This window comes from Alligator mississippiensis, chromosome 1 (genome assembly GCF_030867095.1).
Source record: "Alligator mississippiensis isolate rAllMis1 chromosome 1, rAllMis1, whole genome shotgun sequence".
Lineage (NCBI taxonomy): Eukaryota > Metazoa > Chordata > Crocodylia > Alligatoridae > Alligator > Alligator mississippiensis.
Genome location: NC_081824.1, coordinates 441,897,607 through 441,921,722, shown reverse-complemented (window position 1 = coordinate 441,921,722; position 24,116 = coordinate 441,897,607). Strand labels below are relative to the sequence as shown.

Below are 24,116 nucleotides of genomic sequence, written 5' to 3'. Positions count from 1 at the left end.
AGTACTTGGGTGCAATTTTTTTTAAGACCCTTTTCCTTATGTCATCTTGGTATCACTTTTCAATAACATTTCACCAATGAATGCCACTTCAGTTTTCATTTTTTAAGTTAGTAAAACGTGGGCTCCTGAGAGAGTTTTGATGAAAAACAACATATTTCAGCCCAGTTATTTCCAGCCTAGAATTCAGCGTTCTAGGTAATTTTTGTTTTTTTCTATGTAAACTTCTCTATGTAAAGAAGATAAGCATTAAGGGCAAAATCCAGATTGGCAAACTAGATTAAAAAAGCACCCAATTACAGTCACACTATGCATTCTCTCAGAGTATGTGTGCACGGGTGAAAGAGATTGTACATGCATGTGCACATGTATGTATAAGTAAAATTTAAAAAACAGTTAGGCATCCTCGATTGTCTTTACAGAGAGATGCTTATATGCATTTAGGTGGGAATTCAAAGCAGCGGGGATGTGTAGGGCAGTTGACAGGAAATGCAGAAGAGGGATGCTTTTTCAGAATCCTTTTCCTCTCCTGGAAGTTAGTGTTGTTTATGCTACTTGCTGCAGCCCATATTTGTCATTTCTATTAATATGGGATTCACAATCTGTAACCCCTACCAAGGCCTAATTGCTTATAACCATAGCCTTACTAAATCACAGTTGAGGGGAGGAGAAGTAAAAGGACTCCCCCATCTCTTGTCCAGTAACCTAGTGATTAGGACACTTTCCTGGAAAATGGAAGATGTGCTATTGGCCTTCTTTAAAAGAGGTCTGAACCCAGGAAAGCATGAATGCTGTGTGCCCCTGGAGACTGGGGAGGCATGGTGACCACCCACAGGCAGTGGTGGTGGTGGGCAGGAAGCTCCCACAGTTGGCTGTGGCAGTGTCGGCAGCAGAGGGTGGGAAGTGGCAACCACCTGCAGACACTACTGGCAGCGTTGATCAGGGACTGCCTGCAGACGCCACTGGTGGTGTCAGCGGCAAGAGCGGGGTAGAGAGTGGCAGCATTGGCAGCGCTTTTTGGAGGAGGTGCACGTGCACCCCCTACACATCACCAACGCAGGATAGTTCTGTAAGCAGTGCATTGTGGGCTGGATTAGGGTTGGGGCACTCTTCACCTCTCTTGAAGCAATCCCGTTGGGTAGCCAAGCATGCAAGATTTGTGTGCACCAGAAGGCAATCAAGAGGGAGCCTTGCTGTTTACTTCTGTCAAGTGGATGCTTTTTTCTGAAGAGAGAGAACCCTAGGTCCTACCCCCAGGACTACTTATTTAATTCACTAGCTACTGAATAAAATGCATAGACAGCACTGGGACTTGTTAGATCTACCATGCATTCATAATAGCTATGTTTTCAAATAACATAGGTCCATTCTTACCTAAGAGCTAAAATGCATTGATCTGTACTGAAATTGATTGACCTTCTCTACTAGGAACCTGGCTTCAGAAGATAACTTAGTTCTTTGGACCCTGTGTACAAGTCATGTGCAGTCCTGAGTCAGGTGTCTAAATTCAACAGAGGACCAGGAATTCAGATGCTCCTCTGTGCTTAGTGCTTCCTAGTGGCTACCTAAAGGCATTTCCACAGTTGATATCTGGATTGTCTGAACCCTCCTTCTGAGGCACATAAATTCCATTTACTACACAGGAAATGTAGATTCCTAGCCCTGTTCTTTACATCAGCATCCTGGGGTCAAAGGCCTATTTTTTAGTTATGTTGGACCTGAAGATGGATGTGCCTAAGGGCATTAAGAACCTTATTTTGAGCCTGTACCTAATCCAGACTTTGGATCTGTCATTACAGCACTTGCTGGGTAGATTCATGCTTCTCTAAAGTTGGTGGGACAGTTTAGAACACAATGAAGAGGCTAGAAGGGTGAAATTGGTTCCCAAATAAGAGTTCTAATCTGCCTGCTTCTGAAGCTTTTCTTTCCCTAAAACTCTTACTTACCATAAAGCTGAACTTAGAAAGCAGATGTGCATATAATAAGTTCCCTATTGCATATCTGTCAGTTTAATTGTTATAGTAGGTTGAGTGGCTCCAAACCCATCATTATACACTAGAGTATGCAACCTAAATGAAAGACAATATACATGCTTCCAAAAGAAATGGCTGATGTTACTGCAGATTTCCCTGTGAGATACCAGTGCTTCCGTTGTTAGTTAATGAGTCATCACCTTTTGACTACTATGTAGCATTCATGGAAGGCTTTGAAAAGGTTTCCTGAAAATAACCCAATATATATGTCATAATTTACTGTTCTCCTTCCTATTAAACTAAAAGTTTTCCAATTAAATAATAGATTCCTGGAATCAAAAATACCTTCCTAATATTTTTATTTTAACACAATAAAATTGTTTTCATAGCTATGTATCAACAATACAGATTTATATTTATGTTTATTCAGATTTAGGTAAAACATTTAAGGCCTTTCTAGGTTCCTTTGCCATACATTAAAAATATCAGCAATATAACAAGCAAGATTAATTGAGCAATTTATAAATTCTGGAAAACAAATAAATAGGGGGAAAAAATCCACCCTGCTCTTGTTTGAGGGGGGGGAACTGGCATTGCAGCAGGTTGTAAAATTTGGCAAATATGGGTTATTTTAGATGAAGGGAGAGGATGTTCCAAAATTCTGGGCTCTGTAAGGAGAACAGGCTGCAACTTCCTCTTATAAACCTGAGACTCCAGCTTCAGGATTTCCAGTCCCTACATATATGAGGTCATTTCCTGGAGTGAGGCGCAGCTTGTTTGAATAAGCAAGTTTCAAATGAGTTAAATGTACAGTCAAATCTTCTTAAACTCCATTGAAAAAATATGAAACAGATAGTGCAGATCCTAGAGCATAACTGACTTTGTGCTCTTGATGAGAAACTCTACTAATCAAAGCTGCACTGGTTTCAGTTTCTGAGTTGACTTTAAGGTGTAGCCCTGTGCACAGTACTTTACTGTAATCTAATCTAAGGTGAAAAAGGCACGGATCATATTTGTAACGTTTACTTCTGAAAGAAAGAGTCGCATCTACTTAGCCTGACAGAGATAAAAGAAACTCATCCTGGTCACTGGTGCCATCTGATAGTGTAACAGCAGCTGAGAATCTAACAGAACCCCCGTTCCTCAGACTGGAATAACAAATGATGAATACATGTCCTTAGCAAAAGGAGATAAAATCCTCCTCATATCTTTTGGCTGCATTTTCATTATCAACATAACTTCCTATTTACCTGGACCCTGACTCACTAATTAGTCCTCTTCTATAGATCAGTCTCTACAAAACACTAACTAGTTTAGATGATAAAAAAAGAGCTGGAGCTTTGTCTTAGTAACATGCCGAGCAATCTCATACCTATCTGTTCCATATGCTTGTTGGATTTATAAGCATTATCTTGACAACATGTTGATGTGAAAGTTGGTGATTAAAACACATAATTTTAGAAAGTGCTGCTATAAGTTAGTACTACATCTGCTTTAAAACTGCTTTTTAAATGTAATAATCTGATCTTGAACAAAATATTCAAAACAAGTGGTTTTCAACCTATGGCCCATGGACCCCTGGGGGTCTGCAGACTATGTCTAAGGGGTCCATGAAAGATGATTATGTTCAATCAAAAGTATGTGAATACCCACATTTACAGTTCAAAGGGGTCCGCACCTCCATTCATAATATGTTAGGGGTCCACAAATGAAAAAAGGTTGAAAACCAGTGATCTACATATATATGTATACAGCTTCATAGTACAGAGAGCACAGAGGAAAAAAAGGGGAAAAGGAAGTATTTGAAATCTTATGACAGTGTATATTTCTGAACTCTGAATGGTTTAAAATGTTCAGTGTTTGTGTATAAGTAAACTTCACCATGAAGAAATCTGAAACAATTGTGATACTAAATAATAACAAAAGAGTTTCTTAAATGCCAAATCAGCCCATCAGTGCTGTTGGCATCACTGTAATAAAACACATATTCCCTAGTTCTTTTAGAAGACTATTGATAAAGTGTTACATGTTTTCTTGAAGAGATCTTCAACAGTATAATTGTTTCCACAGTATTTCTCTCATATGCTGTCTGAAATCATCAGCAGATTATCTGTGTTTCTCTAAAGCCAGCAGCTTTGGATCTAGTTCTGGCATCACTACATCAAGTGCATGTTGCAGACACACCACCTGTTTGAACTTAAAACTGCAGATTCTTAATTTATGTATAAGACACCCTAATACTAGAGTGATGAGGCACTGATATATGTAGATAAAACTGGTCTTAAACTAGTTTAATTAAAAAGAAAGAAATTTGGTCTAGCTAAAATGAACTGAAAAGCTCCCAGGAGCAGATCCAAAGGGGCCCAGTTGCACTTCGTTTTCCAACCACACAGTGGGAGCAGCAGCCAGGGATTCTTTTTTAAAATCCTCAAATTGGGTAATAATTGCTCTCCTGCCCTCCACTTCATGTTCAGTGGGATGTCACCTCCTCCCCCACACCCCTGGCTGCTTACCACTAGTGCTATCCCCAGGTGCCCCAGGAGCAGGGGGAAATTCCAGAGCCTTTGCTGTCCCACTTTAGCCAGGCTGCCCAGGGAATTGGGCTCAGTTCAGGACAGTGGCAGTGGTGGTACCAGATGAGTACCTCTTCTCTGCCTAGGACTCCCACGTGTACTCTGCCAGCTTGGGAGCAGGCTTATGGAGGCAGACCCTACCTGCCATCACTGCTGCTGCTATCCCTGGCTAAGCCCAACTCCCTGCAGAGCCCAGCTGCAGCAGGGCAGGAGAGGCTCTGGAGCTCCTTCCTTCCCTGGGACAGCTGGATAGTGGGGACAGTGGCAGCAGGGGGCAGGGGAGAGGAAATGCCACTGAGCATGGAGGGAAGATTCTTACCTGATTTCAACACTTAAAAATGTGTTCCTATGGCATGGACTACCTGTCCTGCTGGAGTAGGGGAGAATTTGAGAGCTGGGGTACAGCTAGTAGTTGCTGCTCCTGTACCCTCCCCCCACTTTACAAAATTCAGGATCTGCCCCATGGAAGCTCCTCACATCATATGCAAGGGCACCAGTGGACTGGACAAAATGGAGATGGAACTATAATCCAAGTTCCTCTTCCCAGGTGAGTGCCTTAACCATCTGGGTAGAGCCATGCTCTCTCTTTGGCCCAATGCATGTTGAATTATTTTATTTAAAGTACAATAGTTGCAAGAGGATAAATGGAGGTTTCAGTCCCCCTAGGTTCATCTAAATTTCCCACTTTTTGCATGAGCCTGAATTGTGCACGAGGGGAGCAGCAGCATTCATCCCCCATTCCCCACACGTGCATTAAAAAAAAAAGTACCTGCCCCTTCACTTGTAAAGCCTCTTAGGAACGCTTTGAAAACATCTACTAAGAGATAGGCAGAAATCCAAGGCTATCTGGATGTAGTATACCAGTAACTCTGCTCATGCAGTGCCTGGAATAATTAACAGAGGTCTAAAAACAAAGCTAGTTACCTCAGGTGCAATGCTGCATGGACATGGCTATATTGCTTCTAGTCTGGGAGCTAGCATGCAAAAGCCGCTGTTATCCCTACATAATGGTTGGACCCATGTAGCTGTACTCTTGGGCTGCTTGCAGATGTTTTAAAAAAAACCCCAAAACTGCTTCCCCAGAAGCAGCAGCATGTTACTTCCACCCAGCTCTGCAGCATCTGTATAGATTAGGCACTTCAGCGGGGCTTTTTCGTGCTTTCATCTAAAGCTAAGTCAATCAGGTAGTAGATGAAAGTGCCCCAAAAGCCCCACTAAAGCACCTGATCTATACAGATGTTGGGTGAGCCAGGTCCAACTAATGTGCTGCCTCTTTTGGACATGTGCTGGGCTTTGTGCAGGAGCCCATCGGGTTTAAAGCAAGGTGCAAGTGGCCCTGGTTTCTAGATCTCCCATATGCTCAGGTGAGGCAGGTGCTAAGTTACTCAGCCCTGTTAAGATAGAAGCACTTTGGGGTATGGTCAGTAACAGAACTTGAGAAGTGAAGGACTTCAATGTACAACTTACAGGACAGGTGCTTGTAGGACTAGGCAGCAGCTGAGTGTGATTTATAGAACTGCACTTTTGGTGGAAATCACATTATTTACTCAAATCCAAAACCGTGAATTGAAGATGACCCCCACAATAATTAGAGTCTATACATGGCAGAGCAGGGAGTAAGGAATCAGGCAGTAGAGAAAGCAGGTGTTGTGGGGGTGGTGGAAGGGAGCAAGCAGCTTGTCCCCCACCACCTGTCCTCCCCCTATTTCAACCCCTGTGCTTGGCCCTTACTCCCTCTTACCTCCCCAGCCCCTTCCCCTCCTACTTACCTTTGCTCCAGCCCTGGCAGGCTCTGTCCATGCTGCAGCCTGGGGCCTGGAGCATGGGGTGCAGGTGGGGTACTGGTGCCACAGGGCTGGGTCGGAGCCATGCTCCAAGCCACAGCAGGAGATGGTGGCAGGGGTGCAGAAGAGCAGAGAGTGCAGAGGGGCAGCACCGGTCAGAGCCAGACACCCAGCCCTCTCCTGCCCTGCTCGGTTCCAAGACGAGGGGCTCCCCCATGCAAGGGGAGGACATCTCGTCTTGGGCCCGAGGCAGTGGGGTCGGTGCCCGAGGGCTGTCCTGGCTTTCAGCCGCCTGGCAGCTCAGCACAGCACTACCCTTATCGGTCCAGAAAGGCTGGAGAGGAACAGCTGGCGGGAGCGATCGGCAGGGAGGAGCTGCAGGGCAGCAGGTCAAGCGCTCCGGCCGGGCGGGGCGGGGCAGGGCCGGGCCGGGCCGGGCCCAGCGCCTCACGCCGCCTCCTCCTCTCGTCCCCGCAGGGCGCGGACGGCAGCTGCTTCCCGGGCCACGACCGGCTGAGCTTCGCCTACATCAGTGTGGACCCGCGGCGGCGACACGTGCACGTGCTGTCCCACTGCGCCGGGGCCGCCTCGCCCGCCCGCTGACTCCGCGCGGGCCCGGCCACAATAAACCTCCTCTCTTCGCCTCGCCTCCGTCTCCGTCTGTCCCCGCGGCCGGCCGCTCCCGCACCACCCGGGAGCCCCAGCCCGAGCCGGTCCCTGTGCAGGCCCCCCACCCCCGGCGCGTCACGCGGGTCCCGCCGGGCACCGCCCCCCGCTCCCGCCCCGCCCCCGAGGCCGAAAGTTTGCTGCAAAGTTTTCTCGCTCGTTTAATTTTGCGTTGCACGGACGTCCCGGCAGCGCCGGCCCGCGTGGGCGGGCGGGCGGGCAGGCGGGCTGGGTGGGTGAGTGAGTGAGAGGGGCGGGCCGAAGTCCGGGGACGCGGGCGGGCCGGGTGTGCGGGACAGCGAGCGGGCGCGCCGTGTCGAGCGGGGCAAGACGGAGGGGCAGCGCCTGGCGGGGCTGGGCCGGGCTGGGCGGGGCGGGACCCGGCGCGGGCGGGCGCGGACAGGGGAGGGGGCGGGGCGGGTGCGTCTCAGAACTTTTGTTTGGCCTCTTGCGCGACTTAGTTTCCGCCGCCGCCGGGACGGAGGCGCCGGCCGGGCTGGGCTGGGCCGGGCCGGGCTCGCGGGGCGGCCAGAAGCGGGAGCCCCGGCGGGCGCGGGCTCGGAGCCGCTGCAGCAGCAGCAGCCATGGATCCGGGACAGGCGCCCTCACAGCAGCAGCAGCCGCCCTCGCAGGCGCAGCCCCCGGCGCAGCCGCCGCCGCAGCCCGCCGGGGCTGGGGCCGGGGCCGGGACGGGCGCGGCGCAGCCCCCGGGCGCGGGGCCGCCGCCGGCCGGACACCAGATCGTGCACGTGCGGGGCGACTCGGAGACCGACCTGGAGGCGCTGTTCAACGCCGTCATGAACCCCAAGGGTGCCAACGTGCCGCACACGCTGCCCATGCGGCTCCGCAAGCTGCCCGACTCCTTCTTCAAGCCGCCCGAGCCCAAGGCCCACTCCCGCCAGGTGAGGCTCCCGCCCAGCCCCTCCGCGGCGCCCCCGGGGAGCCCGGCTTTGGGCCCGGGTCGAAGCAGCCCGGGGGCTGCCCCCGCTGCGGGGAGGAGGCGCGCTGCCAGGCTGGGACGTGGCCCGGTGCCATGTCCCAGCCCCGCTGTCGCAGCTGTGCCAGTGGAAGAGGGCTCCCCGCCTGCGGCGCAGTAGCTAGGGTCTTCCTGCTCGCTCGCGCACACAGCAGAAGTTTTGGAGGGCTTGACTCTCCTGCCCACGCTGGCAGTAATAGCCTTCCTGGTCCCTTTGTGGCAAGGTGGGGACTAGATTTCAAGTGGACGGGGATTTCGGCCCCTGATGCCTATAAGGAACCAGGGGTGCAGCTCACTTTTTTTTTTTGGATTTGCTCCTTGCAAGATGCGTGTCAAATGCTACCGAATCAAAATGGTCGTTTATGCTCTGTTGGGAACCATGATGCAACGCTCAGGGCAGTGGTGCATCAGGCATGACAGCGGGGGAGATGGGATCCTGCTCAGAAAACTGTAAGGCTTTTTGTTTGTGCGTTCAAAGTTTACAACAACAAAAGGTAGACGAGAAAGGTTGATAATTTATATTCCCCATGTCCTGGCAACAGCTTAAAGCTTGCTTTGACTTTGTTTAACTTGCTTTGAGCGACGAGCTAACAGCATTGAAACAAGTCAGAAGTTTGAAAACAACTTCTTATACCCGAGTCTCTCGCAGACAATTCAGTAAGGTCAAAGTAGGTGTGTTTCTGCTGAAGTATCTTAATGGGAACTGTTTACTCCCAACAGGCCAGCACTGATGCAGGTTCAGCCGGAGCCTTGACTCCTCAGCATGTCCGAGCTCATTCATCTCCAGCTTCGCTGCAGCTGGGAGCTGTCTCTCCGGGGACCCTTACCCCCTCTGGAGTAGTGACTGGTCCTGGACCTGCCTCATCTTCTCAACATCTCCGTCAGTCCTCATTTGAGATCCCCGATGATGTTCCTCTGCCACCAGGTTGGGAAATGGCTAAGACACCATCTGGCCAGAGATACTTTCTTAAGTAAGTAAAATAGAGTTATAAAAAACAAGGTTACATTTTTTAACGAAGCTCACTGTCCATGTTTAAGAACCTTTGTGTATATAAGAATATGTGCCCCTTTAATATATCAAATACATTTAAAAACTATGGGTCATGATTTTCAGTAGTATAGCTCTTTATCTGATTTGAACTGGGGGTGTAGATGTTGAACCCTGAAAGTTATGCCTAGGTGTGAGAAACATGCCTCATTCTTGGCATGTCTCATCTTGGATTAGTTATTTTTGGGCGTGTTTTTAAGTCTGTTGTAACATATAGTAACTTTAATACTTGGAGTACAATAAAGCAAGGTCATTTAAAGGTATACTTTGGGTCAGTATTTGGAAAATTGCTGAAAATGGATATCAAAGATTAAGAAACTTTCAGCAGTATTGCAGTGAGAATACTGGATGACTGCTGATTACTTTTTTTTTTCTTTGGAAGTACAGTGTCAGGTTCCTATGAAGTCTTATTGGTACATGAACCTGATGGGGCCTGTAGTTCTTAAAACTAACTTTGGAATGAAAGGTGAATGTTGGAATTCTTAAATGTTTTTTGTTTTCACTACTTTGGCTTTTTAAAGTAGTGAAATTAATATAACTTTTTCTCTTGCTGAAGAGGTTACACATGCCAGCACTCTGACATGTCATCCATCAGGAGATGCTCTGTAGAGTTTTCTAAAACAGCAGAAGCCTGTCCTCCTTTTTGCAAGTGTGTGCACAACTCTCGTTCAATCACTAGGTTTCAAGTAACATATTATTTGTCACTTCAGATTTGAAGGGACGGAACCACTAGCATTAAAAAAAAATTATATTCTTACTACCTTGCTAGTCTAAAAAGTGTTCTAAACTTTTTTGTGGTTCCATTTGCTGAAATAAAATATCCAAGCCTGAAATTATATTCGCAGAAGACCTTAATATCTGTGGCTGGGACATGCTTTCCATGTAACTGCACTATGGCTCAGAATGAAATAGGGACCTAATTCAATGCCCATAGAAGAAGCCCCCTTGAAGATTTACCATTGTTTCCTATGAAGCACAAAGTTTGTTCTTATGAAATATTTTGCCTAATTTCACTGTTAGAATTAGGCAGTTTTATGCCAGTTGAGAATGTGACCCACTGGACCTTGAAGAGCAAAACATAGTTTTCATATAATTCCAAAACTTGTATATTATGCTCGTTATACTCTTAACTAGCTTAAATAGAACACGACAAAGATGGTATTTAAAAAAAAAAAATGCTCTATCTGTAGTGCTAATTATTATTTGCATTTAGATCGATGCTTTAAATTTTATAGAGGGAGCATTACAGTTGTTGTGGTAGACGAAAAGAAATCCTTGCACTCCTATAATTGATTCTTTAATTATGCTCATTTAGGTGAAAGCAGAGGGAAGGATTTGATCTTGGAAAGCTTTTCTACAGTTTCGCTATTATTACAGAAAATCTTCCTTTTTTCCTGCAAGTTTTCTTTTTTGTCTGTCTTGGTGTCTTGGTATCCATTTCAAAGAGTCAGGTTTCAGCAAGAACAATAAAGAGCCTGAGACTGGAAAGTACACACAAGTCTGGCAAACTCATCTGCATGAGCAAGATCGTTTGTTCTCAAGCAGACATCCAAAGTAAATGATTGAAAGAGCTGCTAGCTGTGAAGGATGCGTCTTGAAGGGGAAAAGAGTGGAAACAAACCAGGTTGTTAGGAAGAAAAATAAAGGCTGTACTTTTTGAACCTCTCCCTGCTGGGTCACATGCTGACCTTGGGAGATCTTAAACCGCTTAATAGGCTGTTTTCTTTTTGCTTTCCTTGGGTGATGCTGTGGTTTGGGAGAGTCTGAGGACAGTTTTAAAGGCTCTGTTCACGCTTAGAAGAACTATTTCCCTCCCCTCCCCCTAATACAGCCTAAAATACCATCTACAAGTGGAATCTGCTAGCCTTGTTGCAGTTCAGAAGTATTTCTACTAACTTTATAACTTTGCTTCCTAAATTTGGAAAGCGCCAAGAGCTTGTAAAGAATTTCTTTTAACAAAGCAGTTCTGTATTTCAGAAATTGCTTAAAACTGTTGCTTCCTATGATTAAAAATAAAATGTGTGTTTAGCACATATATGCTTTTTTTTGTTTTGAGAGAGCTTAATTTTAATGAAGTAAATATTTAGATTTCTGCTGCTGAGCACATTTTGCTTCTAAAAAACTGGTTCCCTCTGCATGGTGTTTGCTCCACATCCAGGTATTTAGCTTCTTCATTGGATTGGCAGTGGTGCTTTTTGTTTCCATTTCCTCATTCATTAGAAACTCCTAGAGACCAGACAAGACCAGGCTTTTCAAGAAATACCTTTCTAAAGAATAGGTGAAAATATTAGGTGTGTGTTTTCCAGTTGTGAAGATCTTTCCAATTATCACTTTTCCCTATGATGCCTGGCTATCACAGTACTCTGCACTATAGCCAGTTAAATCCAGTACGGAAATTTCCACAGGGGAATCAAGAACTACAAATACAGCAGCTATCACTGGAGAGGCAGGTGAGAAGAAGTTTGAAGCAGCCAAATGTCTTGTTTGACCACACATTAATATAATACCACTAAATAGCATTCTGGGTGAACCAGTTTTTGAAATCCCAGCATCTATCTAGTCAGACTTGTAATAGTCTGTTTTAGCATGATAAATCTATATATGAACAAATTTAAATTTCTGACCAATACTTGATTTGCCAGTGTTTCATCACTATTAATGAGTTAATATTCATAGTACTTTCAAAACTAGGAGTTTTTATGAATGTGTCTTTTCTTCAGTGTAATATATTCCTGTTACAGTTAGTAGAATTCCCTACTTTGTTAAAAGTTGCTAACTTCAGTGAAATTGTGACCGGAACTCAGCAGTTATAATAATAATAATAATAATAAAAAAAGCCTAGTCTGGTTAGTCAGGAGGTGGAATTTAGTCAGCTTCATGCTATTATACACAAGAACTTAGACGGTTCTTAAACATACAATAAAGATGGCAGTATTGGTCAGTGGGGAGATGTCAGCTTCATTGTTTTTGAACCACTTCCTGTTATCCGGCTATAAATTGACATTTCAATTAACCGTGAAGAAAGATCTACAAAATCATTCTGTGCGCTAGAGAGACTATATGGTAGTTCAGGATCAGCCACTTGGAAAAGGGAAGAACCGTATGTTATACATGTGATGCATGTATTTTATAATCAATATTTATATCATTTTAACTTGTATAACACAGTACATGCAATTCTTGCAAAAAAGATACAGTAGTCTGTCGTCTTTTCTAGTATGAGGAAGCAGTTACTGTTCACCCCAGCTGTCTTGGTTTCTCCTGTAGGAAGCTGTTCTGTCTAGTAGTTTATCAACAACTTCCTATTTTTTCTGTGAAGTGTTGTATGACTTCCTGAATGAGGCCAACCTGGCTTTCATGGTATCTGTTCATGTGTTTGGGGCTTTACCTTATCCATCTAACAGAGATCTTACAAGTGGGCTATTGCTAGGTGAACATACAACCTTTATGGGCTCCATAGAGAATTTTGTAAATAACATTCTCTGTTTTGGAACCAAAGACCTTTCAAACAACACTGTGGCTTGTAATTTCACTCTCCTCTGTGACTTGAAACATGCAAGGTAAAGGTACTGTTTTGGATGTGAAAAGTGATCAATAACGTTGCTACATTTCACTCCCATTAATCCTCGCTCTTTCTACAAGATGGCACTCAGAATTGATTCTAGTCTTTTGGGACAGAAAATCCTTATTTGATGTAGTTGATACAGGCAACCCCCACTTAACGCGCTTAATTGTTTCCGGAAAAAACAAGCGTTAAGCAGAACCACGCTAAGTGAATCCCATTTCCCCATAAGAATGAATGTAAACAGAGATAATTAGTTACCGCCACTTCTTGCTGCAGCTTCTCACCATCGCCACCTCTTCCCACCCCTCTCTGCCTGCCTGTTGGCCTCTCCAGCCCACGTGCCAGCCCACACGTGCCAGCCCCGCACTTCTGCTGCTCCATCCTGGGCACTGGCGGAGGCCCCACACTCACACCTGCCCCCCAACCCACTCGCTGCTTCTCGCTGCTGCTGCTTCCCTCTGTCCACCAGCCAGTCCAGCACTGTGCGCCAGCATGGGCCCCCGCTCCTGCTGTCCTGCCCTGGGCCCCTGCCGGCCATGGCCCTGCGGCAGCAGTGCAGGCTTCATGCTCATTCCCGCCTGCCCACTCATCACTTCTTGCCGCTGCTGCTTTGCAGCTGGCTCAGTGCTAAGTGAAATCAGGTATTAATTTTAAATGAGTGCTATAGCAAAATAGTGCTAAGTGAAACCATGTTAAGTGGGGGTTGCCTGTACTAAAATCACATTACATGGGATCTAGTACCTTAATTCATAGGTGAAGTGTGCATATTAAGCAGCATAATTAATGGAGCTTTTCAAGTTCTTAACCCTGCACAACGTGTAGCCAAATCTTATTCTGGCTGTAAATTAAGTATGCTGTCAGAGACTAAAATTGTAGCTACAGCTTAAAATAGATTTTAGTTACTTCTTGAAGTTGTTGACATATCTACTATTTAGTTTACATATGCAAAGTACAGAAGAAATAAAGTAATTTTAGGTTTGTAATCTTAACTGCTGACTTCAAAATTTATCTGAGATGAACTGCTGTTCAGTCACTTTGTCAAGATGATGAAAAATGCATTAGTTCATTTCACTTGGATAACTTTAAAGAAACAAACTTCTGTGTTTTAGACTTTTAAAGATTTTAACTCAATGGTTGGACTAATGGTTTGACTTAATGTACAGGCTTTAATGCTGCAAAATTGTTTTGGAAGCTGCTGTTGTGGAGAGGACTTCCTTATCTAGAGGAAGGCTAATTCTGCCTGGCATCTGGGAAGTGAGCTGTTCCTCATGAAAGCTTATGCATCTATAAGGTGCAGATGTTCCCTGCTTTCTGTCTGTGCTGAGACTGAGCTGGAAAAAAGATGGAAGTCTGCTGTCAGTGGTCAGTAAGAGAACTTGCAAGTCAGCTCAGTGGGGGCTTTCAGAAGGAATGACACTACCTCAGACAAGGTCCCCTGTGACACTGCCTCAGTGATTTTTATAAAGGAAAAATACAAGAGCCATGATGCTCTGCCATTCACACTATTTTTTGCCATTTGAAAGAGTTCAAGGCTGAGCAATGTGATTTGGGGCAAAGAACATGCAAATTAACACCATCTATCAATAAAACTATATATATAGCATTTCAAATATATTTTCCTGTAATAAAGGTATTGGTTTCCATTTTCTTCAAAGGCAAATAAGTACAGTCAGACTACAAAAATACAATACTTTGTGATTGTTACAGGGGTGGGGAATCCCACCTTTAAATATATATTCTTGGAATTCTCTTTCATATTTCGTCTATACAAACAGCTCATAGCTTTAACAAGAACTTGGTATTTAAAATACTTCATAGGAACAGACTTTGTGTGCTTATTATAGGAGACAATGGTAAATCTTTAGTGGGTAAGGATGCGCTCAGATTGTGGAGTCTGGGGCCAAATTTCACAGGCTCACTGCCCTTTGGCTCCAATTTCACAGGTAGGTTGTGGGAGCCTCCCCCTCCCCTGCTTCCCCCACCTGGCTTGGCCCTGCTTCCCACCTGGCCCTGGCCTGCACAGGGGTGGGGGGAGGAATAAGTCCTCTCTGGCATACCCAGGTGCAAGGATGGGCTGCCACTGCCCCATTACCCACCATCTGGGCCACGCTACCCCCCATCCTGACTCAGCTCTGCTCTTCCCAGCCCAGCTCTGTTCCTCCTGCCTCTCCCTGGCCCCATATGGGTGCAAGTATGGGTTGCTGCCATCCTGCTGTCCTGTCCCCTGCCCCCCCCCCAGCTGTCCTGGCCTGGCTTGGCTCTGCTCCCCTCCACCCAGTCCCACTCCCCACATCACAGCCCAGCTACGCTGCCTTCCTGCCCCAGCGCTGTTCCTTTGGCCCCATCCCCCACACCCTCCGCAGTGCCCACTTATAGCTGGGCCAGGCAGATGTGGCTGTGGAGGAAAGAAAGCAGGGCTGAGCCTGTTCGTGTCTGCTCTGAGCTCCAGGGCTGAGAGGCTGCATGAGGGCAGCCCTCTTGCAATTAGCAGCCAGGTGTGGGGGCAGCAGCCGAATGGCTGCTGCGGGGAGTGAAGGGAGGAGGAGGTGGGTCACTTTTTTGCAGGGCTCTCTTTTTATTGCTGACCTCTCTGACTTTTGCAGAAAATGCCTGATTTTTGCATTTTCTGAGAAAATTGTGATTTTGGTACTATTAATAAGTGTTGAATCAGGCCCTTATTTCATTATGAGCCATACTGCAGTTAAAAGGAGAGCATAGCCCAAGCCCTAGGCATTAAAGTCCTCTGTGAGTATCATTCCTACTAAGCTTAAGTGGAGCTGTGCATGTTCGTTGCAAGGGTGAGGTGTCTGTATTAATTCAGGTATTTAGGTGTGGCAGCACTGAGTGTCACCGTGCCAGACTTCTTGACACCAGGCTCTGAGAGTAGGATTCAGGAAACCAAGTTAGGTGCAGGAATTTTCTGTGCTGTGAATGGGAAGATGTGTGTACCTGGGAGTAGGATTAACCAAAGCAATCTCCCTGATGGGGAAATGCTTTGACCAGTCATTGCTGAAGAGCAGGTGCAAGGTGAGATCCTGTCAGATTCAGGCATCAGTGTGACACAGATTTATAGTTTGACACTGTTTTCTATATTTAGTATGGGGACAGGCTCTCACTCCCTTGGAATGCTGCTGGAGGAGGATGTGGTGTAATGCCCACCTTATTGTAATAGCCTAATGCTTATTGCCCAAGAAGAACCTGGTTTATAGCTCCTTCCTGGCCTGATGTTGGTTCAAATCTATATTTTCTAGCACAGTTTAAGTTTACAGCTGATATATTTTATCCATTGATTGTTTAAATTCAAAATGTATAAGACAGTTCTTAGAGTAGGGATGCTTTGGAGCAGGAATGAAACTAAGGAGTTTTTCTTCTCCAGGTGGGATCTTCATCAGTAGACTTAAAATCGTCATCACTATTGCTTGCTCTGGTCCATGAGTTTTGTATTTCTTTCTACACAGTGCTTCCTTCAACAAGAGGGCTGGGAGTGTCCTCATCCCAAATGGCCTGAGACAAGAGGGAGAGTCCAAGATGCTTGGAATCACCTACTCACATTTTGGGTAGTGACAGCCCCTTGGATGTTTAAAGTAGCTAGGGTCACTTGGATTTGCATCCCTAAATTCCACTGAAGTAGCACCTTATGTGCCTCTTCCTGCTGGTGCCCAGCTTAAACTGTTTAACAACATAATTTGGAATAGCAACAAGACCGTGTTGGCACCACTTTCTTTTAGTAGCGTTCAAAGGTAAAAGGAAGACTATTGGTTCTCTGACTGTAAAACTCTCCATGTAGATTGTGGAGCCGATCTAAAATGGCCTCTGACTTTTATGCTTGTTGGAAAGAGGCAATATAGCTTTGCTTTAATCTACATTTTTTTTTTTGGTCATAATAGAATATGAGGTGCAGGTACCCTGTATCAGATTTATTTAAGCTTAATTCTGTATTCATTTTGCATTGCTTCTATTTAAAACAAATTGCAATACCATATTTTTTCACATACAGCATGTCCTTGCACACAGTATGTACCTTGTTTTGGAAGGACAGCTTGAACCGGGGGGGAGGAAGGGAATCATCCTTTCTGGTAGCTGAGTAGCAGCAGCTAGTGAGCCTGCTGCCAGCCCTATGGGCTGGATGGGGTACTTGGAAGATCTGGGGCTAGGGCCATGCACTGAGTCCAACCCTGCACGCTGGCTCAGGAATGCTGGGTCTGCGCAGCAAGGCCTGATCTGGCACGTCAGCTCCACTGGGGCACATGCTGGCTTCAGCATGATCCATCCTGGCACTCTGGCTCTGTTGGGGCTGCGTACTGACTCCAGCACAATCCAGTCTGGTATGATCAGGCCCCACTACATGGTGGGGCCCAATTTGGCATGCCAGCTCTGGTGAGGCCAGCTTTTAAATGCTTAATCTTTCTTCTTTCAAAGTACAGTTAAAGCAATAGCTTTAAGATTCAAAACTTTAAAACTTTTTGGTAGTTACCTTTTAAAACTCTGTATGTTAGTTAATGACTACCAAACTTAATACGGAGCTAGCAAAGCAGATCTTCACCTATTTTATCTACTTGCACTAGTTTTCAGTAACGGATTTACAAAGGAAAATAAATCATTAGGGGCACTTGGTGTGTTAAAACACTTAACTGCAGAAACTCAATTGACTCACCAGTAAAATGGCTTCTTGCTTCTAAGTAAATTTCTCCAAACATCATACGTATGTATGTAACTAATTATGGGGTGAAGCCCAAAGTTGGCATGGTCAGGACTGAGGTAAAAGATTAACTGTAGGAATTAGCACAGCATTAGCTATTGATGGTTAATATTTCATTCTTATAGCAGCATCAAAATTCCCTTTTTGTTCATCACTGAGGGTGAACTGAGCTGCTAGTTAAAAGATGAAGAAGTTTTTTCCTTTTTACGTATATGTATCAAGACTCCTAGACAGGTTTCCCTTCATTTTGGCAAGAATCCAAGTGGCTTCATTGGATTTAGTTCACCTCCTTAAAGCTGGTGGGTCCCCAGCTCTTGCTGTGAACACTGATAGGTTTTGCTTATCACTACGTTAAGAAACCCTAACTGCTAAAATATGCAATAAATATTTTAAGTTGGTGAATTTCACCTCTAATGGCTTTTCTGTAAGCAAATGGGTTCCTCCTTTTCACAGAGTGTGCAGGTCTGTTTAATTCACAGTGTTTGAATAAATCCAGGTGTGTCTTCCTTTTGTAAAGTATAAATAAAAATATGATACTGGGCTTACAAATGTGGGAAGTCTGCACTGGAGCCCCAACCCCTTGTACCCTAGAAGTAGCAGATGCTGGATCAGTGTTTCTCAACCTGGTTAGACCCGACACATCCCTTGGAAAATGCAGGTTTTTATCTTTCGCTTAATTTTTGACTGGGAAGCAGCGGCTGCTGCAGCTGAGCAGAGCACAGAGCCCAACTCCCCCTTCCCCACGGGTGGCACGGCCGGAGCAGAGCCCATGTGCGGGGGCAGAGGTAGGCTACAGGCTCAGGCTCCCTGCCCTGCTGCCCTCCCCCAAGGGCTTCTGCAGCCCAGTGAGGAGGACCCAGTGGGGCTGGGCAGCGAAGATTGTCGCCGCTACTGGGAGCTCCGTGCCACCATGGCGAGGTGCCCCGTGCCTGCCCAGCAGAAATGAGGGACACAGCCCTGTGCTTCTGTCCCCACTGCTGCCAGACAGGCAGGGATGCCTTGCCAGGGCAGCGCGGGTCTCCCAGCAGCAAGAAGTCCGTCCCCCCCCCCCCCTTGCTCTGCCCTGCTTCACCAGGTCCTGCCTGCTGGGCTGTGGAGTCCCTGAAGGGAAAGCAGCAGAGCAGGGAGCCCTGAGCCAACAGTGGGCAGCCTGCCCCTGCCCCCACCTCATGTACAGATCTGGGGGGCGCGTGCCTCTCCATGTTCCCCCCAGGAGTGCATCAGCGGCAGGGAGCCAGCCCTCCCCACCCCTGCAGCCCCATCCTGCTGCCTGCCCGTGCCCTGTGGCCATGCATTCCAGCCCTGGGCCCCAAGCCCCATGACTGTCCCAGCCCTGCCCAACTTCCTCCCTCCATATGGGGGCCTCATACCCTCATCCCTTCTCCACAGGACTTACCTGTGGAACCTTCTCTCCAGGCTGCCTGGCAGCCGTGTGCATGCACACATGCACATGGCGCCTCTTGCCTGACCACCCTTCTCCTGCTCCCCCCACCCCTTGCAAGCTGGAACTCTGCCAGCCTGCAGATTGCTCTGTGCAAAAGTGAAAAAATCCATGTTTCTCCGATAAAATGAAAAATCTGCGTTTTTCTAAATTAAAAGGGGAAATCTGCTATTTTAACCACTTTCCCATGGGAAATGAAAAACCTAGATCCCTGATGTTCAGTCGTTACGTGGCATCTTCCTATCAAACTGTGTTCCAAAAGTTTAGCTCTGTAAAAAGTACATTTAGGGACTTAATGGTATAGAGCTTTTTGTTGTTAACAACTTAATGTAGCAGAAAATTTTGAATGGATTGTTCTGAAAGTGATATCTGCTGGCTACTTTTTGTAAAGTTGCTCCCAAGTGATGCATTGAAAATTAGTTTTTGATTTGTGCTTTGACTTTTTTGGAGGTATTAATTGGCATCAAAAGTGATGTTGCCAATATTCATGGGGTACATGAGTTTGAAGAATGTAAGATTAAATTTTTCAGATTTCCCACCCCCTTGTTTCTTTAAAGATGTATTTATTAATTCAGGTTTCTTGGCACTCAGAATAGTTCAGCTAAAGCCCTCATTGGTCTTAAATAACCTAGTTTGAACTATGTTTCTGGCAAATAACTTGGGTCACTTTAAACTACTATGTAGAATCAAACTAATAATTTAATGGCCATCTCATGAATTAGGACCCTTGCCAGTGTACTGTATGTCAGCCATGCCAGTTGCTAAGGAAACAAAGCTCTGTCTTTGAAACACTCCTGGACTTTGCTTTAACTTTAATAAGACTTTGTGTCATATTGAGACACCAGAACCATTTTGTTAGGTTCTGGCATGTTGTTTGATGAGATGGATCAATGTTAATAGAAAGTTTAGTAATGGAATTTTTACTGTGATGTTTAATAGCCAACTGCACCGTTTTATACGAGAGTTCAATAACGGTCATTTACTATTGCTTGTTTATCTGCAAAGGGTTTTGATTTATGGAGGGCTTTGTTGTGAGTCAGTGTCTGCAGCCCCACTGGAGTTATTTCAAAAGCATTATTGCTTTAAAGACGCCTTTCCCTTTCCAATTAACTTTTGGAACCAAAATGTTAAGTAAACATTTTTCCTTTTCCGGTTATGTGGGAAAATTAGACATTTATGACATCATAAAACATTTTTCTGAAAGCAAGTATGAGTTTTATTGGCAAGAAGGAGTTTCTGAATAAGAAAAATGTACCTGAAATTAAGACTGATCTGGAACATTTCCTAACTTGTTCTTGTGGACATTCTTAAAACTTGTCAAAATTATTGGTAGCAATATATGTTGTTTGTGTACTTGTTTGCTTAAATCATCTGTAGGTTGTTTCCACTGTCTTACTTTTATAGCATAGTTTGGAAGTTGATGGTACAGAATGTAGGAAAAAAAGTTTCTGCTTGTTTTCATATTTACTAGCTGCTTCTGGAAAACAGTCACCAGACCTAAATGCCTAGGCGATGTGATGCTGGGTTTCTTTTTTAAATGTTTGTTACTATTTAGACTCCAGACTGAGTGTATAAAGACAAGAAGGAAAATCAATTTATAAGTTGACGGAAGAGGACTGTCCCTTGGTGTATAACAATATGCTGTTAAAAAAAAGAAATTATGGTGATTGCACATGAATAGCTTTCTTGTACTAAGTTTGGTTAAGAATGTGAAATGAGTTTTTGAAGAGACTCAAAGATAGCCTTGCTGTTTAGGCCAAAGAGACCAGGCACTAAACAGTGTAGAGTAGGTGACAGTCCTTCACTCTCATGGAACTGCGGTATGTGGCTTGGGTATGGGGCAGGAGGGTTGGGGGGAAGTGTGTGCAGTGGTCAGGGTTTTTTTGTTGTTGTTGCAAACCACAGACCGAGAACAGTTTCAAAATGACTTGTATTCTGCCCTCTGGATTATGAAATAATGTCTCGATACAGGAAATGGATATTACTAGCTGAAACATGGGTATGAACATGTGTACATTTGCTCTTGCAAGATTCTTATTCCACTGTGCATTTTGACATTCTTCAGTAAAATGCACATGAGTAGAGGAGAATACTGCTGTGTTTAACTGGAGTTTGGGTATTTATGGAACCTTATAGTGACCTTTGGCCCCGGGTAAATTATATCTTTTAACTCAGTACTTTAAATATCGCCACTTTTCAATAAACTCATATAATAGCACTATCAACTTAATTTAACTGCCTTCTTTCAAGCTTTCTCTAAATTGATTATATAACAGTCCTTCCCCTTAGATCTTTGAAAAAAATTGGCTAGATTGCTCCTTAGAAACTTAAGTGCAATTTATTAGTGGAGGGTTTCCTTTATATTTACTCACTTCCTTTTAACTACCAGCCACTTTTATAGGTAAACTGTATAATGCCCCATGAGTTTAAAAACAGTCTGAAAACAAATTGTTATTTGATGGTTAATCTTTTTCACAAATAGTAAAAATGCCTGTGAAAATCCTGCCTCAGGTGCTTGTACTTTGCCATCAGATTCTTTCCTTGCCAGTGAAAATGTTTTCAACAGAACATTGTTGGCGGCTCAGTTGGCTGCTCAGTTTCTGCTGTTCGTTTGGAAAGTGTGGGGGGAATTGTTTGCATCTGTTTAAAGACTCTGGGCGGCTGCAGATTTACTAAGATATGGCATGATTACTATCAAAGAAGATGCATCTGGTTCAGTAAAACTTGTTTTCACTTTAGAGGTTAACATTTGTGTAACTTGTGTTTATAACAAAAACAGTTGAGAGAACAGATCTCCATTAAAGGTTCAACACCCCTTCCTTTTCCGTTAATAGCTGAGGGTGTGCAGAAACATCTGAGATCCTCAACTTTTCCAGCAAAATCCAGAGGAGATAAGAGCTGACCTTTTCTTACTTTCAAAGTAAAAAGAAACAAGAATTTCCCTATCCTCCCTTTTTTAAAAAAGAAGCCACGCCTCCATGCCTTCAGTAAAGAGTTCAGACACGTGGGCTTTTGTTTGTTTTCTTGTGTTAAATTTGGAGTGCTTTCTCAAGAGAAACATCATATCTAGACTTCATTTCAAAGACTAATGAGAGGTCTTTTTAATTTTGTGTTGTGTTTCAGACAAATCTAACTTTACAGTAGTAGCAGACTAAAGCAATTTTAATGCTGTGCCTCTGTCCTGTATTCAGGAATAAACATCTCTGTTATTTTATAATTTAGCAAAAAGATCTGCTTTTGTTTTGCTCTTTTGTTTTGTTTTGAGACAGGAAGGAAGGAGAAACAAATATATATAGGAAGTTGTGCCCAAACAATTGAGGTTCATCGGTAGGATAGTAACTTTCAGATTTGTTTCTTGCAGGATATCAACAGTAGCCTGTATATTGTCTTGGAGTAAGAAACGGCTGATCACCGGAAAATTCTATCTGGCATTTCACAATACCCTGATACTTTAGTCACCATTTCAAATTGCTAAGCATAAAGAGGATGAAATGCCAAACAGACCTGAGCCCATAGAAGGTTCTAACTTTTTCTAATATTCTTGTTAATCAGTGTCCAATGAAATTGGTTAACTTAAAAAAAAAAAAATCTTTTGACTATTCAGTTTTCTTCATTAATCTGCTTTGATAAGGAGCTCTACTTGATCAGTTCTTTAGCCTGTAGTGATTTGTTTTGGAATTAAATATCTAATTGCATATGATCAAATCTTAGTGAACTGAATTTCAGTCGTACTTAATATCTCCAGAAACCAGTGATTGTCAGTTTTAAAAAAAATGTGGTGCCAGTTCTTCAGCTTTTGGTTCTAGGCTTCTCTTGGTACACTAAAGAGGAATATTTTTTTCTTAAGTGAAGCTATTTATGTAGCTCTGGCTCAGGGTTGCAATTTGAATCCTGTTTATAAAGAGTTGCTGAGCAAGTCAGAGATTGCATGTCAACTTTAATTGATTCCTGCACCCTGCAGTCCTACTGGAGTAGGAGCAAGACCCTCTGCTGAGTGAAGCTGTGTCCTTTGTAAATGTCTTTAATTTCTTGCTCTGTTAAAGTAAAGGAGGGAGGATTTTAAAGCTTCTAAACACAAGCTAGCAACTTACATATTGGATAGTTAAAGGTGTCATAAATGTTGGCATCTGGTAAATAACTGCAGGACTTCTTGACAATTAAATTTGCCTTTGAAATAGAAACTGTTAAAATAATATTCATGATGTATTATCCCCACAAGATGGCATGCAAAATGGTTTAGAAAGGATACAAAAGTGAGAATTCATATTCAGGACTTGAGCTACTTGAGGACTTGAGGATTTGCCTGTGGCCTTGCACATAATTTATTTTTCTTAAAAAAAAAAAACCAAACAAACATTATTGCAGTATTTTGTATGGGCTTACTTGATACATGATCCAAATTACTAGCTTTTCTTTGCTTTATCCTTAACATGAAGTTATGGGGAGAAGGTGGCTTCTTGTATTTTTAAGCTTTAAAGCCAATTTTGTGATTTGAGGGTAATATATCAAGTTTTTCATTCATTTTTCCCATTTGTCTTTATTTTCCCATTTTATTTACTGCTTGGTTCAATTGTTTGGTTATCTGTAATTGTAGAAAATAAATAATGATGAATTCTTTTTTGTGAAGTATTATGTGACTTGCTAGTTAGACTGTTATGTGAATGTTTTTTAGTGTGTTTATGCTGTAATAGCACCCAAAGGCTCTGATCCATTTTGCTAGGAGCAGAACAAAACAAATGTATTAAAATGTATTTTGTGAATAGTACCTTACACTGAGCTCAGTCTGAAAAGCAATATATTTTCTTGAATCTTTGCTATCAAGGCATCTATTTTCCTCATGCTCTGACTCGCATTTGAGAAGAACTGGGAATGCAGTTTCGTTGTCTTTGTATTGGAGCTGGTAGTGAAAGTATGTGAATCTTGGAGGTACATTGGAAAGTTGAGCTATTCACATTTGCCTTCATCTGGAGAGGGTGGATTGTGATTTTGTTTCCTTTTTACACAGCTTAAAATAATCTCTAGGTACAAATATGTTAGAAGTATATGTTACAAGAGATGAAGTGAATGAAGTAACATAAAGGCACAGGACTAAGCAGAAAGCCTGTTGACATGACTATTCATGTAACAATGAAGCAGAGTTGAGAAATGGGACCAATGAGGATAGCTGAGAAGGAAGGACTAGTGAAAAGTAGTGCTTACAAAACCTATTGTTCTTAACCTATGTCCTTTCCATCACTTCCAGAATGTAACATCTGTTCAAATGTGTTAAATGAGCTTGTGTGCAGCATCTCCCAATAGATACACTATTCCTTATGTGCTTTGGCATGCACACTTTTAAGACCTGTCAGTTGCTTTCATACTTGAATAGGAAAATTCTTTTGAAGTTGTTTATAG

The 24,116-nt window shown here is 43.9% G+C and overlaps 2 protein-coding genes across 10 annotated transcripts in view; both read left to right on the top strand.

Moving 5' to 3' along the window:
* Positions 1–6,969, top strand: part of CFAP300 (cilia and flagella associated protein 300) — a 46,647-nt gene extending 39,678 nt beyond the window's left edge. The window contains exon 7 of one of the 2 annotated variants that reach the window (XM_019482027.2): positions 6,805–6,969. In XM_019482027.2, the coding sequence (XP_019337572.1) occupies positions 6,805–6,930 (126 nt within the window). In that variant the 3' untranslated portion in view covers positions 6,931–6,969. Of the gene's footprint in view, positions 1–1,425; positions 6,773–6,804 lie in introns of those variants that run through there. The other variant, XM_059721089.1, reaches the window with a different exon arrangement.
* A 477-nt stretch (positions 6,970–7,446) lies between these two features.
* Positions 7,447–24,116, top strand: part of YAP1 (Yes1 associated transcriptional regulator) — a 126,176-nt gene continuing 109,506 nt past the window's right edge. For 4 of the 8 annotated variants that reach the window (XM_019482026.2, XM_059721053.1, XM_019482025.2 and 1 more), the window contains exons 1-2: positions 7,447–7,895; positions 8,690–8,940. In XM_019482026.2, the coding sequence (XP_019337571.2) occupies positions 7,578–7,895; positions 8,690–8,940 (569 nt within the window). In that variant the 5' untranslated portion in view covers positions 7,447–7,577. The remainder of the gene's footprint in view (positions 7,896–8,689; positions 8,941–24,116) is intronic. The other 4 variants (XM_059721063.1, XM_059721068.1, XM_014600692.3 and 1 more) reach the window with 2 other exon arrangements.